At 35.5% G+C, this 21520-nt stretch overlaps 1 protein-coding gene across 1 annotated transcript in view; it reads right to left on the reverse strand.

Moving 5' to 3' along the window:
• The window catches only part of ADAMTS19 (ADAM metallopeptidase with thrombospondin type 1 motif 19), a 291742-nt gene that overhangs the window by 228646 nt on the left and 41576 nt on the right, over positions 1-21520 (reverse strand). The window contains exon 3 of the mRNA XM_030927451.1: positions 1441-1606. Coding sequence (XP_030783311.1) covers positions 1441-1606 — 166 coding nt within the window. The remainder of the gene's footprint in view (positions 1-1440; positions 1607-21520) is intronic.

Raw genomic sequence — 21520 nt, forward strand, 5'->3', positions numbered from 1 at the left:
GATTTTCAGTATAACTCATACAAAGCAATCTCCTTAAATGGACTAAATCCAAACTATTGCTGTCATTTTTATCATTTCCCAATACAGAAGCTTTTCTTTTGCTTGTTCATAATGCTACACCTTTTGTTCGGCAGATTTTATCTTCTTTATATCTACAGTGTTTGTAATAGAGAAGAGGGATATGTCTCATTTAAACTGGCTTGATTGTGGACATGGAATACTGTGACGTGGAGACAGACTCAACTGCTTTTGATGATGATTCCTGTACAAAATGACATCATGAGTTTTTACAAAAGAAAACGGAACAGATCAATTTGAGATAAAAATATATTCTAAATAGAAATATAATATTTTTCTGAATCTGAACACCCTAGGCAACTGATGATATAGACATCCTATGGTCTCTAAAATTTGACTTATTGTCACCATGCACATATCTAATCTAGCATCAAATAGCATAATCAATTTGAGAATTGATATCTCAATACAAGCTACATTGGCACTTAAAATCTGCAAGTCAAATTTTAAAGTCCTTACACTGAAAAATTTTCAATAAATTCATATTTCCTCAGATTCTAACTGGAAATATTTCTTAAATCAGTAAATACCCTGAGATGTCTGGATTCCATGTCTAAAGATTTTTCCTAGGAAAACTTTTAATTTTTTTCTGAATATTAGCTATGACTTTCAGATCCTACTTATGTAACAGAAATCATTCATTTTCTTCACCATACTTGCAAACACCGCAGATCTCTGCCTAAGGGAAGTAAGAAAGTACATGAAACAGTCACCCTCATTTTGTTCCTGTAAAGAACCGGCAGACAAAAAGAGCCGAGGATTTGATGGTTGGGAATGTTTATGAGCCTCTGAAAAGTTCCAGACTTAAGGGATTTGAATGCTGAGAACAAAATTCAAATGTATAAATCTTTACTCTTCTTCCTATTCTGCAGCTAATTTTAACCTCCAAAATGATTTTAGATGGGAAAAAGAAAATAAAGAAAAAGAAAGAAAGAGAAGATGAGGATGCTTCTAGTCCAAGTGAAGAGATGTCTATGATGCTTTCATAGAGGTGGACTAAAATAAGGCTATGAGCCCACAGTATTCAGTTTCAGGGTATCTGGAATTATCTGTGTCATTTCTATTCCAGTAAAGTGAAGAGTATCCCATGAGGAACACTTTACAATTCAAGAAAAGTATAGGATATGTTATACGATAATCTCTAAAGTCCTTTTGAGTTTCTACTTTTTGATGTTAAAATGTAATGCTTCATAAAAAACTAAAAGATAATCCTATAATTGATACATTTAATTGTTACTAAACAAAAGATTCTACATTAAAAATAAATAAGTAAAGCTAGTAAATAGATGAGAGAGATTTTTTTTTTAAGTAGTCATCTCACATTGAATGTTTACTTAAACTCTTTCAGGAGAAGGCATTTACCTGAAATGATACCACAGTAATGACTGTGAAGAGCTGACTTCTCTGTGACTTTTTCCTCCATGGACCTTTTCTGCCTATATACACGGTGTGGGTGACCTGTTATGGCCATTGTATCATTGAGTGGCTCAATAAATATGAAGTCCTCATTGAGCTGTATAAATCCCATCTGGAATATATAACACAAAAAGATATGTAAGAAATACCATTTGAAAAAATACTTTCAGATTCTTCCACTCATACATTCTGTTTTTGTTAACAAACATGCATACAGTCTTCTAGTGAAACTAACTTAGCAACCCCACTAGTAAAGTAACTATCTTCCCATTTTATTACTTCATCTTTATGTACTTTATTGCACTAACATAAACTTCATTTAGTTAGTCTTAGCCTGTGTGGGTGGGAGGCTAGACGCCAGCAACAGATGCACAGTAAAAATTTTGGAATGTTAAAGGTTCACTTTGGGAGACCCATGGGGTCACTTAAATGTACAGCATGTACAAAAAGAGCAATACAGTTTTTAATTGCATACATGACACAGTCCAACTTTTTGACAGTCATTATTTAATAAAGTAATTCATATAACATGTTAAGACAAATGCAAGAGACAAACGCAAGAGGCATCAAAATTATATATAAAATATTATTAAAGTCTTCTATATATTTTAAAAGCCCGTGAAGAATAAGAGAAAAATGAAGCATTACTTACATAAACAAGTTTCATTTCACATGGTGACATGTTTTAAAAGTCATTCAATTGTGAGACAGAGGGTTAAAACTGTAAAATACAGTTATGATCAATAAAAAGTACTTATAACAAGTAGGTATACTTGTAATATTTTGAGGCTAAGCCTAGTCATTTCTTCCTTTCCTTTTTTAGAATATAAATTTACATTATACCTGGGAAAGTGTTCCACATGAAAGAACATGCTATGACTTGATCTTTTCCATTTTTAGTATTTAACTCTGTATAATTAATATAGATATATATATTAATATATAAATAGCATACATTCAACTATATTCTCTTTAGCAGATAGTTTTGAGTAAATCATATACTAAAACCTGTATTACTCATACCCAATCTGCTAATATCAAAGTTCTTAATTCTGTTTTGAATGATCAATGTCAATTTTATGTATATTTCATTTCAATTTGATCCACATATAAGTAGCACAATAATAATATAATTATTTTCTAAAGTGGAAATTTAAAAAATACATATACCCTGAAAGAAATGCATGTTTTCTTTGGAAGTACAGAAGAAAGTTTTAAAACTTTGTTTGAATTATTAGAGTATTGCATCTTCCATTGCTAATATTCTACTTCATTTCATTCTGTTCCAAATAAAGTAAACCAAGAGTAAATCTTAAAATCCTAATCAATCTCATTTTATTGAATGAGTTTTATCACTAAAAATTATTAAGAATGAGAATAAGCAATTTTATCACCTTGATCTGTCCCCCTCCTCTCTCTCCCTTTCTCTCTCTCCCTCTCCCCCTCTATTTGTTTCCCTATGTCTCAATCTCTCTCTCTCTCTCTCTCGCTCTTGCTCTTGCTCCCATGCACACACACACACACACGTACACAGGCACACAAATATATTCGGGGATAGGGGATAATGAAGAAAGGTTAACTCTAATGAACCTTTAAAAATATTAGGCATATATGTGGGCCAAATATTTGTATAATTTTAATATGCCTTCAAATACCTAAAAATAAGTTCTTTCATTTTCCATACATATTTTACTTCTCTCAATCTGAAACTCGCTTGTATTTTAAGGTAATTACATCAAATCCAGCAGTTTTTCCCTTGAGCTTAATTTAATGAGAAACAAGAAAATATTAAAGATAAAATTATTAAATAATACCAATTTTATCACCTTGATCTGTCCCCCTCCTCTCTCTTTCTCTCTCTCTCTCTGTCTCCCTCTATTGGTTTCCCTATGTCTCACTCTCTCTCTCTTTCTCTGTCTCACACACGCACACACACACACAAATATATTCGGGGGTAGGGGATAATGAAGATAGTACATCTACACATAAATTAAGAATAGGTGGTGTTGTGTTACACATTATTGATCTAGGCTAAAAATAAAGAAATATGTTATTCTTGTCTTATGGATTAGTGTAATTCTGAGAGTCAATAAGTTTTCAAGGTTGCTCATAAAATTGACAGTGAGGCTGATGCTTAAAATAATAATTATGATACTCAGCACAGCTCAGGCAAACATGCTCAGTTTCTGAAAATCATAAATTTGTGATTCAATACATCCTTTCAACCACGTTATAAACATGGTTAGATTTATAACAATAAACCTTATAAAATTTAATTGCATACTATCTCATAAAATTTAATGACTCCAAGAACAGATTCTGAACCGGATTCATAACTTACTGCTAGCTGTGTAACTACGAGAAACTAACAAGTTAGAAGGAACAGAAAGCAATGCTCTTATCATGGGTAACGCTCTGATAATGGGTAACCAGTCAATAAATGTTTGCTGTTACTTTAATTTTAATAATAAGGACAATCATAATAAATATAAGCACCCAAACATTTGAGTATAAGCTGAAAAACAGAGTACAAAGGATCTAACTTTATTAATTTTTGTATCCCTGTTAGTATGTAAATTACTATCTGAAATAAATTATATTGTTGTTTTGTTAGGATTTGGAAGCTTCTTCATTACAAAACATTTTCTGTTGTATTAGAATTTTATCTACAGACACTTTTAAAAACAAGAAAGCTACTTTTAAAAAGGAAAAAAACAAGTTGGAATAATTATAAGTGGTGACTCATTCATTCAATACATGTTTATAGTCTGACCACTGTGTTCCAACTCAGTTCACTCTGGGGCGTATTTAGCATCAAGAGTCACACCATGAACTTTCTATCTGGGCCTAGAATACTATCCTATGTCACACAAAGTGCCCTAGCATGAATATGTGTCATTCAAGATACTGGTTCATATTACAGCAGAATTATAGAAAATCTTGAGGTTTTCTGTGTCCCCGCAAAGGGCTCACTTTTTCCATTAATAAAATAAACTGTTTTATCTGCACTGTGATTTTACAAGCTATGAAAGAACATGAACCCGTATTAACCTTTCTGCACAAGTGCCTTTGTGCTGGGCAATCCACAATTAGGCAGCCTTTGCTTTCGTGCAAATATTGTCCTCTGAATTTTAGCAGGAAATAAAATATTATGTGAATGAATATGGCACAATGCATTATCTAAAATAAATGCCTAGTATATGTGTTTTTCATATTTTCCTTTTTAAATTTTTCGAAATAATTTTAATTTGAGTCATTTCATGTAAATATCTGGATGTAAAATTAAGTTTAACAGTTGTTTTCTAATTTATTTCTATCTTCATAGGCATTTTCTCATATGATTACATCTGTTCTGTTGTCATTTAGTGTTATAAATGGTTCATTTATTCAAAATCAAGTTAATTATGGGCTATTAAATAAACAGATCCTAAAGTATATAAGATCTAACTAAAAAGTTAGAAGGAACAGAAAGAAATCTGATACTCTCCATTCTTTTCCCCACTTCTACTGGGATGACTATTTCACTTCAACTATCTCACTTCCAAATCACTGACATAACCAAAGTACTGCTACAATTATCTGAAGTTTTATCTTCATTCTTCCATGCTCCTTTCTTGCAATTTTCTTCATGTTCCAGAATCTCTGATTTTTAGCTAAAGTTTCAGTGAACTGGCTTAAGGTATTTTTTGAGGCTGAGTTGAACAAATACGTATTGAGCATTCATTAGATACTTAACATTGCAAGAGTCATGATAAAATCCTATTTTTAAAAAATATGATCCAGCAATTCCACTTCTGGGTATACATTCAAAGGAAATGAAATCAGTATGTCAAAGAGAGATCTGCACCCTCATGTTTATTGCACCACTATTAACAATAGTCAAGATGTGGAATCAACCTAAGTGTCCATTAACAGATGAATGGATTAAAAAATGGTGTGTGTGCATGTAGACGGAATACTACTCAGACTTAAAGAAAATCCTGTCATTTGTGACAACATGGATGAATGTGAAGGGCATTATATTAAGTAGAATAAGCCAACTACAGAAAGACAAATACTGTACTATCTCACTTACATGTAAAATCTACAAAAGTCAGACTGATAGAAGCAGAGAGTAGAATGGTGGTCAGCAGGAGAGAAAGGGAGTTTGGGAAGATGTTGGTCAAAGGATCCAAAATTTCAGTTAGACAAGAGGAATAAGTTCAAGAGACTTACTGCACAACATGGTGACTGTAATTAAAAACAATGCATTATATATTTAAAAATTGTCAAGAGAGTAGTTTTTAAATGTAGTCATCACAAAAACCTGATAAGTATGTGAGATAACAGACACATTAATTGATTTAATCTTTGCACAGTGTATGCATATATCAAAATATTTTGCACCAAAAATATGTGCATTTGTGATGTATTTGTAATTTTTGTCATTTAAAATAATTTAAAAATATATAGCATATCATAATAACTAAATGTCCTAAGTGCTGATGGACATGTGAAAGGTGATAGATCATTACAAATTCAGGATCTGAGAAAGGTACTGAGGGACAGCAGGATTTGCATAAGACAAGTGCAAGGATGCTCCTTATAGAGGAGGCATTATGAGTGGGGGCAAAGAGGATGGAGAGTCTAGGCAACAGTTGGAAGATGTCTGGTTTGAGCAGAGAAATGGGAAGATATAGTCAGAAAATAAAATAAACTCATATAATAAAAAAAATATGACAATGTTCTTGATGGGACAAGGAAAGTCAATGTCTTGAATATGAAATATCTTAGGATGTAAGTCTATTGTCCCAATATACGGTACATCTGAGAATTAGTGAGACACTAGAAGAAGTAGAAGTGTTTCGGTTGTAAACAGTGGTAACAGAAGTTGCTTAAAGGCTTTGGAATCAGTATATGCTTGTAAAAACATTTTAGACAAATGTCTGATGTAGTCAGTACATGATCTGAACTTCTATGTAAGTTTGGCTTCATTTTCCTTTTTTTTTTTTTTTTTTTTTTTTTTTTGAGATGGAGTGTCACTCTGTCACCCAGGCTGGAACGCAATGACATGATCTTGGCTCACTACAACCTCCCCCTCCTGGGTTCAAGTGATTCTCCTGCCTCAGCCTCCCTGGTAGTTAGGATAACATATTTTTAGTAGAGATGGAGTTTCTCCATGTTGGCCAGGCTGGTCTTGAACTCCTGACCTCAGGTGATCCGCCCACCTCAGCCTCCCAAAATACTGGGAACACAGGTGTGAGCCTCTGCACCCACGCTGGCTTTATTTTCTTAAGTATTTTCTCATAAGGTTATAGTGTATTAATATATTTCATTATTAAGCATTATATAGTTTCAAATGTAAGCCTGACATAGGGCTTGGCATAAATTACAATGCCATATGTTTTCCTTATGCTATATTCAAATAAAATATCATTTCAGTATTACTGTAAATGGGAGTGATTTTTCATGCATTTGTGTATTCTATATCTACATATAAATCTGTATAAAACCACACTTCTGACACCTCATCTATCCTATTGCCTTATCATCTCAAAACACTCTTCCTGATGATCCTTTCAATGCTTCCACAGTATGTTCAGAAAGATAAAATCCTTCATGAAGATATATGAGGCCTATAAGGCTATGAGAATTGTATCATCTCCCTCTCCAGTTTTACTTTTACTACTCAAACTTCATATATAACAATAACAGACAAACTTTTACTGTGTGAACAAACATATTTCAAAATAACCTTTAGTTGCATGATTACCTCTTGGCATACTGCACATAGTGCCTTCTCTTTCCAGAATGCCATTGGGTCTGTGAAGAGCTATCAATCCTTCAAAATCAAGCAGACCCTATCTTTTGTCCAGAGTAACCACTGCCTTCCTTATCTAATTCTACACCAGACATTTTCTGTTGTTGCACTAATATGTCTACTGTGGTTATAGTTTCATGTCTTTCTGATTAGACCATGAGCTACTTGAGGCTTTGGAATAGTGCTCATCTTCATGCCTTCAATACATAAGGTCTAATACATAACAGATGCTCAAGGAATGTTGCTGTTAACTCAATGTAGTCTTCCTTCTTGAGATAACGGAAAATGTATCCATCACTGCTCTGAAGAGCAGGTACTCACTCCACCTGTGATTTCATAGAGGGAAATTAGAATTTTATTTCTTCCACTGGGCATTTCCAATGTTGGCTTCCTTGTGTGCCCAAGTAGTATCTTTAGGAAAACTTTTCAGATGATCACATTGTTAACCTCATTCCATTTTCTTTCCTAACCAAAGGACTCCAAAGAGAATCATAAAACTCCAATGATAGAAGGAAAGTTAGAAATCATCTGAGCATTACAGGAGTTTTAAAATAAAGAAAATCAATCCTTAGAAATATTGCATGGCTTGCCTAAAATTATACGGAGAGTCAATGTGAATGTCAGGGCTAGAGTGTAGGCTTCCCAGTTCCCATGCTAATTTTTGGTTTTGATACATCACGCTATCTTTGCTTGCTACCTACACTCTACTTAAATTTTTACTTACATTCTAGTTCCCCCTCCCAAATCCCCAAACTTCAGAAATTGTTCTGAGGTTGCCCACAATTTCCTTTTTTATTCCCCTCTCTGCAGCATTTGATCCTTGCCCACTTTTCTCCTCCTTGAATTACCACTGCCCTGGTCCTTTTTGTCTCTAGAAACTATTTCTGTTCCCTTAAATAGGTCATGTTCCTCATTCCAAGGTTGGCTTTTGATCAGCAATTGTTTTCTGCATCTATCACACTCAATGGTTTTATAACCTCGTTTATGGAGATGATTCCCCAACCCCCTCACTCATAGTCAAGATTAACCCTCCTCTCTCACTTCCCTTGTTTCACTTCAGTCATATCATTATTCTTTCAGAAGTAGTGCCACCTCTCAAAGTTTGTATATCTGTTTATGGCTCTACCTTTTTTTAGTTACCCAAGCTAAAAATTATATGGACCTTTACTCTTTTTCAAGCCTATTTAAAACTATTTATAAGCAAACAATAATATAATAATAGGCCTGTTTACAAGGCATTTTATACGCATTATTTCATTTAATCTATAAATAGAGCCTTGGACACATGCTAATTTCATCCATTTTATAATTGAAAAAAAAGTGAACTTCAAAACGATTTATTGTGTCCTAAGATCACAAATCAGTATGTGGTGAAGACAAGACTCAAATGAAAGGCTGTCTGGTTTCAAACACATACTGCCTTTGTGAAGCTTTCTACAAAAGGGTAGGCCTGCCATATGAGTGTTACTTCAAAAAAAATCCTCATCTTAAAAAAATTTTACACTAAGAATTTGAACGTCAAGCATAACACCTCACAGATGGTAGATATCCAAAATTTGATATCAATTGCCAGGCCAGGGCCCCATCCCTCCGAAAGCAGAAGACAAAAATACTACATTAAGGTTCTGAACTTTATCTTGAGCTGACTGTTGTATGTGATCAGACTTCTTGGCTGGCAAAGGCACACTGGCTTTCTAAGTGGACTGAGGTTTCACCTCCAGACCTCCTTCAGCGGTGGATGCCCCAACAGTTCTCCCACGGCAGATTTGGTAAAATATTTCAAGGTTTTTGTTTTTCCTCTTCCTTTCTTTTAAGTATCTTTTCTATTTTCTTTCCTACAATCTTTTCTGATCATAAAACCAGAATTTAAACATAGTGGAACACTTAAAAATCTGGTTTAAAAAATTCTTCTAAATCCTATCATACAGGATAATTACATATGAATGTATGTATATACTTCTAGTCAATTTAAATACACATATATATTTGTATTGTATATGTATCTGTGTGTGGGCATACGTTTGTGTGTATACACAGGCATAGATATATATTAGAATTTCATATTCTACTTTGTCCCATTTAAGAAAAGTTTCTCAACAGCATTATGTTATCTTTGTGTGTTTTTTAATTGCCGAATAATAGTTTATCCTCTAAATATATCATAATTTTATTACTTATTTTTTAATCCAACTCTTTATTCAATAAATGTTTATTAGTATCACCTTTTTACAGGTAGAGCTCAGGGAACAGTAGTGAACAAAGTGGTCAAGGACCATCATCAACTTACACTCTAGGAAAGAAAATGATGCACCATTTATCCAGCTAGGTCAAAAAGATCTGTATTTGCTTCATAATCTGTGGTTAAGCTTTGTGTTGATTACTTATAATCTTATTTCTGTCTGTGTTCTAATTTGCAATAAAAAAAAATGAAAATATAGCCAGAAAGTATCCTTGTTAACAGATACCCAAAGACTAAGGCAGGCGTTGCAAGTGACCACCTAAGAAGATGAATTCACCCACCTCATATGACAAGAGTGAGATCCCCACAGACTGAGGAGCATCTCTGAAGAAAAGAGTCTCCCAAGAAGCCGCAAATGTGGCCAAAGAAAGACTGTCCATTTAAAGCACTTGGCAAATGTGGAGCTCAGCAATAATATTCCAAAATGCTATCCGTCACCTAAGAACCTGCCCCTCCTTCTGGGTGTCCATTAACAGTTCCAATGCTACAGAGCCAGAGAAAGCCCAGCGCACTGAATAGGAGGATTGAAAGCCATAGGTGGAGAAATAACAAGGACTCTGACTTCATTCTCCCTTTTTCACTGCATGTAATTTCTTCTAAGAAAGCCTGAATGCAGACGGCATGTGGCCGATTCACTTTAACTTTATGTGAATTTTGACAGTTTGCGGATTATAGAATAAATATTTGAAAGATTAAATAGAGAATTGTGTGACTAAATTTACCAGAAGTCTTCTCAGAACCTACAAATAAACAACAGAGATAAAACTAGGAGGGGCAGGCAAGAGTTTTATTATGACCCTTGAGTCTTATTTACTTAATGAAAAGCTATACATGTATAATATGAATTCAAGTAGTGCCAAGTACTAGGAATGGGTTACAGAGTGATGTAGAAATGCCTGTTAAATGAGGGGACCTCAGAGAAGAGACTTCATGTATGGGAAGTGGGAATGTGAAATGGTTATCAGAAAGAAACCCAGGGGCATTCCATAGCAGGTTCACTTACTTGATTCATATTCAAAAACAATCCCTGATGAAAGTCCTCTTTGTTTTTTTAAACCATCTACATTTTCTTGGACACTGCTTACAAATTTTATCATGATGTGCTTCATGAGGGCTTCTTGTGGTATATCTTTCAACACAGTCATATTTTACTTACATAATTACACAGGAACAAGTTCACTCCTACAAATGAAAATTATATGGCTGTTCTTCATTTTCTTGTAAACTGCTGGCCTTTTCTATGTTTTTCTTTGATATTTAATAGAGATATAGATTTTAAAAGGTTCAAAATGTGCCTTTTCAACTCTATCATATACAACATCACAAGTATGAGAATAAATGGAAGCTACTCTTTGGCCTCTATGGTGAAGAAGTAAAAAGCAAGTGGTGAAGACTGGTCAAGTGGAAAATGAGTACTCCATCCTCACATTTAGATATCCAAAATGACTGCTTTAGTTGTTGTTGCTCTTGTTCTGATAGTTACCTCATTTCTCATTGTATATTCTAATTTTTGCTCAATATCAAGAGAAGCTATTTTCATATGCTTTCTTGTATCCGTTCACCTCACTGTAAACTCTTGTTACATTTAATAATTTGTAATTATTATTTTGGGTTATCTATTAATTATTTAAATATGCAAATAACATGTTAAAAATAGGGAGCAAATTTATTTTAAAATCTACTTTTTAGTTGTTTGCCAGTCTAGCCCCAATCTATTATGTTCCAATGTAACTTCCTGATGATTATTTAATGTTCATTACAAATATACCTATTGAATACCTGCCATGCAGCAGTATGCAAGTAATTGAGGATTCAAAGATGAAAACAAAACGAACCCCTGTCTTCATGGACTTTGTATATTTAGTGGGGATGATGAGGGAACGACAGACAAAAATCAGGTATTCAGAAAAATACACTTAAGAAATTATAAATTGTAAAAAGCAGTATTAAAGAAACAAAGAAAGATCCAAAAACAAAAAGAGTGAATGCTAGAGAAGTCAGAAAAGGTAGCTCAGTAACTAAGGAGATGGCATTTGAAGCAATAACTAAAGTGAAAGAAGGAGCCCACCATATGAAAACAAACTTAAATTGGGAAAAGATGGTGTCCCAGGTGAAGCGATGCCATATACCAATGCTGTAATTCTGGAAGACATGTGGGAGAAACTCAACAAATGTACTTTATGTTCACAAAGGTATACACTTCTAATTATCATTTATAGCAACATATGTTTGTGTCCCATGTGTATATGTCACAGCAAAACATATTTCAAAAAGTAAAAAATAAATAAGTAATATAGCTATAATACTTAGTACCAGAAAAAACAGGATTGCTCCTATAAAGCTTTCATTTTTCAAAATGAAAAATGAAGAATAAATATAGCTAGAATACTTAGTACCAGGAGAAATGGTATTGCTCCTGTAGGGCAGAAGTCAAAGATGGGGAGAAAGGGCAGGATATTTTCATTCTTACAGTAAGCATTAACTTTTTAAATGAGGTACATATGACTTAGATTAATCTAAAAGAAGGAAGGATTGAAATGGAGAGACACAAGACTTGTTGGGAGGCAACTGCAGTAATTAAAGCAATAAATAAGGGTGGCATTAGTGTAAAGTCTATTAGGAAACCCTACATACAAGCCAAACTCAGTTAAAAACTGACAGGTGGTGTGGAGACTGAGGCAGTGATAGGAGTCATACATAAACAATTATGGAAGCAAAAACAGAGCAGACAGGTTGGCAGGGCATGATTCATGTAGAGCTCTCGAGACCCTAAGCCATTTAGATTTTATTTGAAGTGTAATTGGAAGCAAATGATGGTGGACGGCATGATGTAAATCTGAAGAAAACCATTCTTGCTGTTTTTCAGAAAACAGATTCTAGGGTGACCAAAAGTAGAATGAGGGAGGCCAGTTTGATGTCAGTTCCAATAATCCAGGTGCAAGATCACAGTGGCTAAGCTAAGGAGGCAACACATGGTGACTGGACTAAGGATGTGGAAAAAAGTACACAGATCTGAAATTTATTTTGGATTCTCACCCAAACCAGAGGGCAATCATCCAAATGTGTTAATGGTGTGACATTGGGACATGGAGGAACAGTGGCACAGAAGAATTAAGGACTACTCCAAAGTTTCTAGCTTTAGTACGTAAAAAGGAAGAGACAGCTGCCTGTCATTGAGATATAACAATCAAATCATGGAGCTGAAACAGATTTAAGGGATAGAGAATCAAAGTTTCTGATGAGAACTTATCAGGTCTGATATGTTTATGAGATATGCAAAGGGAATAATCAAGTAGATAGTTGGAGAATGAAGCTTAGTGGATAGTTTTACACTACAGACATCTATGTGGGAGCTGCCAAAATAAGGATCATTTTTCAATCCCTAAGACTGAATGATGTTATTCAGTAAAAGAGGATATAGAAAGAACAGAACCGGGCCTAAGATCAATCTCTGAGGACCCTAACATTGGGAAGAAGAGAAAGAACAAGCAAAGGAGATTATGGAGGAAGGGCTAGTGAGGTTAAAGAAAAAGCGAAAGCTTGTAAGATTGATGTTTTTTCAAAAAACAAAATCAGAATTAATGCCTTCTCAATTTGACTTTGAAGAAAAGAGTAAGCTCTCCTTTACATCACTCGGAGGAAGCTCCTGCCCGTGTCTAACGCACAATGCTAAAGCTTAAAATTTTAGTAGTGCTATGCAAGATGATCAAACACGTGTTCATTTTGTTGTTAAATTCAATAGCAAGAGCTGAGCAAAGAAACATTTCCATGTCTTCATCCATCAGGATTCTCAAAAGTCATAACAACGTGGCTTCTTTTTGTTGCAAAAGAGAAAATTTTACATTTTCCATATTGTTAAGAGAAGAATTTAAATCTATTAACTAACTTTGACCTATAGTATTTCTTGACCAGAAAGGTGGCTTCCAAATCGCCACCCACCCTAGCACTTAATGAGTTGGTGCATATTCAATTGTACACCTAGTTGTTAAAGGGTTAGTCACTTAGTGATTTTTTGGAGCCATTCACCATGGTGATGAGCCCTTGCAGCACTTATCTCATGCAATTCCAGCCCAGTTATGTGCTTTAAGTGGAAGAGAATGAGACCACTGAGAAAGCTGCACAGCTGTGATTTGGGGAAGCACTCATCACTGCCAGGTCTTACTGGTGACCTCACAATTGACAGAGATGTTGCCAACCTCCTACATACCCCTAGAGAGTAGACGCAAATTCATTTTACCATGGAAACAAGATTAGTGGAGCAAACTACTCAAGGACCATAGCACTGGTAGTTAGAGAAATGGAAAATCTGCTGCAACTTATTTTCAGGATTCAATTAAAGGTCAAATAAATACAATAATGTATTCAACAATATTTACTGAGTGTATACTATGTGTTAATCTTCCAGATGCAGGAAATATAGCAATGTGCAAAACACACAGTCATTTTAAAACAGGCTGACAATCTTAAATATCTTTACAGTAATTAAGAAATTTACTTATTACAGATTTCATGTCCTCCTTGCCACTTGCACCATCAGCAAAATGTGGTGATGGTGTCGTGTTTTTTCCCCCCACTTAGAACCTTTGGATAATTCTCCAATTCCCATTCTGAATGACACAAATAAAATCCAAGAAATGATAATTATGTGTACGCCCCCGTTAAAGGGAACAATGTACTTTGTACCAACAAAGTTCTTTCTTCATAGCCTGTTTCTCAACCATGACATTCCCAAATACAAATGTAGCTATGAAAGGAGAACTTAAAAAACACATTTGACCTTCTTTCTTCCCAGCCTTTCCATACTCTCTCTTTTATACATATCCCACCAGTGAGAACAGAGGCCAAAAATCTAATGTAATCTCTTGCTGATTTATCACAGGCTGCTGTAGGAGATCATATACCTAAAGATCTGATATAATATGGTATAAACCCTGAATCAATCCCCAAAACATTCTGCATATAACAGACCACGTCAAGACTATTATGTCCATGCATGGCCATGCATCATGTTTTAAGAAAGACAATTATAAACAGAAGAACATCAAAAGAAATTAGGGGTAAGTTGGTTCCAAATTCAAGAAGGAACCGTTCATCAATGTTAGTGACAAATATTTAAAATTCTGTTTACTCCTTTCAGCCACCAGTAGAGCAATCACTACTGTGAGGCAATCCAACTCTCTACTAGACAGTGGTAACTATCCATTAAAGCTTTTATAAAAGGTCCAGAATGGTTCCTCATCATAACTATATATCCTGAGTCCTGATTCTGTATCGTAAGCACCTTTTTCTGCTTCAAATATATGACAAATATTCTCATGGTCCCATTAGTATAACCATTTATGATATGAGATGGGTTTATTGTCCTTCTTCATTCTTATTTTTCTTGGATGTTCTGTAGTGTATAAATGCTTTTCTTAGATTCAGTTTCCTTTGATTCTAAATTATGGCAACGAATGTTGAATGAAAAATGTGTCTGGAATGAAGAATGAGTTGAAATAAGAGACTATAAGTATGCCTTTAGGAGCCCGGTGCAGACTGGCATAGGATAACAAAATGGAAAGTGTTTTAATTTATTGTCTTTAATAATCCTTTATTAGGGAATTCCTCAAACCTTCAGAAATGTACAATAAAGAGTGCTCACATATCTGCCCTCAGTATTTAACAAATATTAATAATTATTGGCTACAGATCTTTTAAAAAATATAAAACAATTTATTGATTCAGTTGAAGTGGACCCTATACAACTTTCCAAAGCCAATTATCTTTCTTATGGCTCAAAAGTAATTACTACACAGGAGAGGTGGTATTCTTTGCACCCATGGTTTTGTACCGTCACTACATATGCTTTGCCAAATGTTGCAATGGAAATGACTGGACTTATTTAAAAGGGTTCCCTCTGGTCAGTATCAAGATAAACTCTGAAGGTAGAACAAAAAGAATGAACTGATGTTTGCATGTGTAATTTGAAAGGAAGAAGAATTCACAATATGAGGATCACAATATAATTTTTGCCCATGTCAATATGGTCATCGATAATATGGAGAATAATGTGGAGAAAGCAGAATTGGAGATTGCAGGAGAAGAAGAGACTGATTCCATTAGGAACATGTTAAAAACTTGGTGTATCTATTAGATTTCATATTTAAATTTCAACGAGGTAGCTGGATATACAATCATGGAGTTAAACAAACAGGTCTGAACTAGAGTTATATGTTTTGAAGTCATTGGCAGATAGTTGGCATTCAGGCCATGAGACTGGATAAGATTACCAAGTGACTGTAGACAGAGAAGAAAAGAAGGCCTAAGACTGAGCACTAGTACATGCCAGTGTAAAGGATACACAGAGAAAACTAATAATCAATAAAACAATCTAAAAGGAAGCAGTCAGAGAGGTGTGGTGTCCAGGATGGCCAATGACAAAAACATATATCAAGAAGGAAAGCATGATCAGCTATTTCCAATGCTACTGATGATAAGCTAAGCACTGAAAATCAGTAGTGCCATAGGAATACTTTTCCCCAGCAGCTCCATAGCCTCTATCCTTCATAATTAAGTATTTTGAAATATAGATATTTCTTTGTTTACAATTCAAATGAAAAAAGTAGACCTAACTAGCATTCCATTTTTTTATGTCATTAATACTAAATGTAATATAATTTTTAATGGAACATGGGGAAAACATGCAACTTCAAAATTCAACATGCATACATATGGACTTTATAATTTTAATAGTAATGGATAGAATTTCAGTAATTTGAAAGGAAAATGAAATATAAAAAAATAAAATATTTGAGAGCAATCCACCAAGAACAAACAGAAAAGTAACTAGGGTGTGATCCTTTTTTTTTTTTTTTTTAAATTAAACTTTAAGTTCTAGGGTACATGTGCACAACGTGCAGGTTTGTTACATATGTATACTTGTGCCATGTTGATGTGTTGCACCCATCAACTCATCAGCACCCATCAACTCGTCATTTACATCAGGTATAACTCCCAATGCCAGCCCTCCCCCCTCTCCCCTACCCATAATAGACCCCGGTGTGTGATGTTCCACATCCTGAGTCCAAGTGATCTCATTGTTCAGTTCCCACCTATAAGTGAGAACATGCAGTGTTTGGTTTTCTGTTCTTGCGATAGTTTGCTGAGAATGATGGTTTCCAGCTGCATCCATGTCCCTACAAAGGACACAAACTCATCCTTTTTTATGGCTGCATATTATTCCATGGTGAATATGTGCCACATTTTCTTAATCCAGTCTGTCACTGATGGACATTTGGGTTGATTCCACGTCTTTGCTATTGTGAATACTGCTGCAATAAACATACATGTGCATGTGTCTTTATAGCAGCATGATTTACAATCCTTTGGGTATATACCCAGGAATGGAATGGCTGGGTCATATGGTATTTCTAGTTCTAGATCCTTGAGGAATTGCCATACTGTTTTCCACAATGGTTGAACCAGTTTACAATCCCACCAACAGTGTAAAAGTGTTCCTATTTCTCCACATCCTCTCCAGCACCTGTTGTTTCCTGACTTTTTAATGATTGCCATTCTAACTGACGTGAGATGCTATCTCATTGTGGTTTTGATTTGCATTTCTCTGATGGCCAGTGATGACAAGCATTTTTTCATGTGTCTATTGGCTGCATGCATGTCTTCTTTTGAGAAATGTCTGTTCATATCCTTTGCCCACTGTTTGATGGGGATGTTTGTTTTTTTCTTGTATATTTGTTTGAGTTCTTTGTAGATTCTGGATATTAGCCCTTTGTCAGATGAGTAGATTGCAAAAATTTTCTCCCATTCTGTAGGTTGCCTGTTCACTCTGATGGTAGTTTCTTTTGCTGTGCAGAAGCTCTTTAGTTTAATTAGATCCCATTTGTCAAGTTTGGCTTTTGCTGCCGTTGCTTTTGGTGTTTTAGGCATGAAGTCCTTGCCCATGCCTATGTCCTGAACGGTATTACCTAGGTTTTCTTCTAGGGTTCTTATGGTATTAGGTCTAACATTTAAGTCTCTAATCCATCTTGAATCAATTTTCGTATAAGGAGTAAGGAAAGGATCCAGTTTCAGCTTTCTACTTATGGCTAGCCAATTTTCCCAGCACCATTTATTAAATAGGGAATCCTTTCCCCATTTATTGTTTTTCTCAGGTTTGTCAAAGATCAGATGGCTGTAGATGTGTGGTATTATTTCTGAGGGCTCTGTTCTGTTTCATTGGTCTATAGCTCTGTTTTGGTACCAGTACCATGCTGTTTTGGTTACTGTAGCCTTGTAGTATAGTTTGAAGTCAGGTAGTGTGATGCCTCCAGCTTTATTCTTTTGACTTCAGATTTTCTTGGCAATGTGAGCTCATTTTTGGTTCCATATGAACTTTAAAGCAGTTTTTTCCAATTCTGTGAAGAGGGTCGTTGGTAGCTTAATGGGGATGGCATTGAATCTATAAATTACCTTGGGCAGTATGGCCATTTTCATGATATTGATTCTTCCTATCCATGAGCATGGTATATTCTTCCATTTGTTTGTGTCCTCTTTTATTTCACTGAGCAGTGGTTTGTAGTTCTCCTTGAAGAGGTCCTTTACATCTCTTGTAAGTTGGACTCCTAGGTATTTTATTCTCTTTGAATCAATTGTGAATGGAAGTTCATTCATGATTTGGCTGTCTGTTCATCTGTTGCTGGTGTATAAGAATGCTTGCGATTTTGGCACATTGATTTTGTATCCTGAGACTTTGCTGAAGTTGCTTATCACCTTAAGGAGATTTGGGGCTGAGATGATGGGGTTTTCTAAATATACAATCATGTCATCTGCAAACAGGGACAATTTGACTTCTTCTTCTCCTAAAAGAATACCCTTTATTTCTTTATCTTGCCTGATTGTCCTAGTCAGAACTTCCAACACTATGTTGAATAGGAGTGGTGAGAGAGGGCATCGCTGTCTTTTGCCAGTTTTCAAAGGGAATTTTTTCAGTTTTTGCCCATTCAGTATGATATTGGCTGTGTGTTTGTCATAAATAGCTCTTATTATTTTGAGATACGTTCCATCAATACCGAATTTATTGAGAGTTTTTAGCATGAAGGGCTGTTGAATTTTCTCAACGGCCTTTTCTGCATCTATTGAGATAATTGTGTGGTTTTTGTCTTTGGTTCTGTTTATATGCTCGATTACGTTTATTGATTTGTGTATGTTGAACCAGCCTTGCATCCCAGGGATGAAGCCCACTTGATCATCGTGGATAAACTTTTTGATGTGCTGCTGGATTCGGGTTGCCAGTATTTTATTGAGGATTTTTACACTGATGTTCATCAGGGATATTGGTCTAAAATTCTCTTTTCTTGTTGTGTCTCTGCCAGGCTTTGGTATCAGGATGACGTTGGTCTCATAAAATGAGTTAGGGAGGATTCCCTCTTTTTCCATTGATTGGAATAGTTTCAGAAGGAATGGAACCAACTCCTCCTTGTACCTCTGGAAGAATTCGGCTGTGAATCCGTCTGGTCCTGGACTATTTTTGGTTGGTAGGCTATTAATTATTGCCTCAATTTCAGAGCCTGCTATTGGTCTATTCAAGGATTCAACTTCTTCCTAGTTTAGTGTTGGGAGAGTGTAAGTGTCCAGGAAATTATCCATTTCTTCTAGGTTTTCTAGTTTATTTGCATAGAGGTGTTTACAGTATTCTCTGATGGTAGTTTATATTTCTGTGGGGTCAGTGGTGATATCCCCTTTATCATTTTTTATTGCATCTATTTGATTCTTCTCTCTTTTCTTCTTTATAACTCTTGCTAGCGGTCTATCAGTTTTGTTGATCTTTTCAAAAAACCAACTCCTGGATTCATTGATTTTTTGGAGGGTTTTTTGTGTCTCTATCTCCTTCAGTTCTGCTCTGATCTTAGTTACTTCTTGCCTTCTGCTAGCTTTTGAATGTGTTTGCTCTTGCTTTTCTAGGTCTTTTAATTGTGGTGTTAGGATGACAATTTTGGATCTTTCCAGCTTTCTCTTGTGGGCATTTAGTGCTATAAATTTCCCTCTACACACTGCTTTCAATGTGTCCCAGAGATTCTGGTATGTTGTATCTTTGTTCTCACTGGTTTCAAAGAACATCTTTATTTCTGCCTTCATTTCATTATGTACCCAGTAGTCATTCAGGAGCAGGTTATTCAGTTTCCATGTAGTTGAGTGGTTTTGATTGAGTTTCTTAGTCCTGAGTTCTAGTTTGATTGCACTGTGGTCTGAGAGACAGTTTGTTATAATTTCTGTTCTTGTACATTTGCTGAGGAGTGCTTTACTTCCAATTATGTGGGCAATTTTGGAATAAGTGTGATGTGGTGCTGAGAAGAATGTATATTCTGTTGATTTGGGGTGGAGAGTTCTGTAGATGTCTATTAGGTCTGCTTGGTGCAGTTGAGTTCAATTCCTGGATATCCTTGTTAACTTTCTGTCTCGTTGATCTGTCTAATGTTGACAGTGGGGTGTTGAAGTCTCCCATGATTACTGTGTGGGAGTCTAAGTCTCTTTGTAAGTCTCTAAGGACTTGCTTTATAAATTTGGGTGCTCCTCTATTGGGTGCATATATATTTAGGATAGTTAGCTCTTCCTGTTGAATTGATCCCTTTACCATTATGTAATGGCCTTCTTTGTCTCTTTTGATCTTTGATGGTTCAGAGTCTGTTTTATCAGAGACCAGTATTGCAACCCCTGCTTTTTTTTGTTCTCCATTTGCTTGGTACATCTTCCTCCATCCCTTTATTTTGAGCCTATATGTGTCTCTGCATGTGAGATGGGTCTCCTGAATACAGCAAACTGGTGGGTCTTGACTCTTTATCCAATTTGCCAGTCTGTGTCTTTTAATTGGACCATTTAGTCCATTTACATTTAAGGTTAATATTGTTATGTGTGAACTTGATCCTGTCATTGTGATATTAGCTGGTTATTTTGCTCGTTAGTTGATGCGGTTTCTTCCTAGCATCAATGTTCTTTACATTTTGGCATGTTTTTGCAATGGCTGTTACCAGTTGTTCCTTTCCATGTTTAGGGCTTCCTTCAGGGTCTCTTGTAGGGCAGGCCTGGTGGTGACAAAATCTCTAAGCATTTGCTTATCTGTAAAGGATTTTATTTCTCCTTCACTGATGAAACTTAATTTGGCTGGATATGAAATTCTGGGTTTAAAATTCTTTTCTTTAAGAATGTTGAATATTGGCCCCCACTCTCTTCTGGCTTGTAGAGTTTCTGCCGAGAGATCTGCTGTTAGTCTGATGGGCTTCCCTTTGTGGGTAACCCGACCTTTCTCTGGTTGACCTTAACATTTTTTCCTTCATTTCAACTTTGGTGAATCTGACAATTATGTGTCTTGGAGTTGCTCTTCTCGAGGAGTATCTTTGTGGCGTTCTCTGTATTTCCTGAATTTGAATGTTGGCCTGCCTTACTAGGTTGGGGAAGTTCTCCTGGATGATATCCTGAAGAGTGTTTTCCAACTTGGTTTCATTTTCCCCATCACTTTCAGGCACCCCAGTCAGATGTAGATTTGGTCTTTTCACATAATCCCATACTTCTTGGAGGCTCTGTTTGTTCCTTTTTCCTGTTTTTTCTCTAGTCTTCTCTTCTTGCTTCATTTCATTCATTTAATCTTCAATCGCTGATACTCTTTCTTCCAGTTGATAGAGTTGGTTATTGAAGCTTGTGCATTTGTCACGTATTTCTCGTGTCATGGTTTTTATCTCTGTCAGTTCATTTATGGCCTTCTCTGCATTGATTATTCTAGTTATCCATTCTTCCATTCTTTTTTCAAGATTTTTAGTTTCTTTGCATTGGGTACGTAGTTCCTCCTTTAGCTCTGAGAATTTTGATGGACTGAAGCCTTCTTCTCTCAACTCGTCAAAGTCATTCTCCGTCCAACTTTGATCCATTGCTGGTGATGAGCTGCGTTCCTTTGGAGGGGGAGATGCACTCTTATTTTTTGAATTTCCGGCTTTTCTGCCCTGCTTTTTCGCCATCTT

Source organism: Rhinopithecus roxellana, chromosome 3 (genome assembly GCF_007565055.1).
Source record: "Rhinopithecus roxellana isolate Shanxi Qingling chromosome 3, ASM756505v1, whole genome shotgun sequence".
Taxonomy (NCBI): domain Eukaryota; kingdom Metazoa; phylum Chordata; class Mammalia; order Primates; family Cercopithecidae; genus Rhinopithecus; species Rhinopithecus roxellana.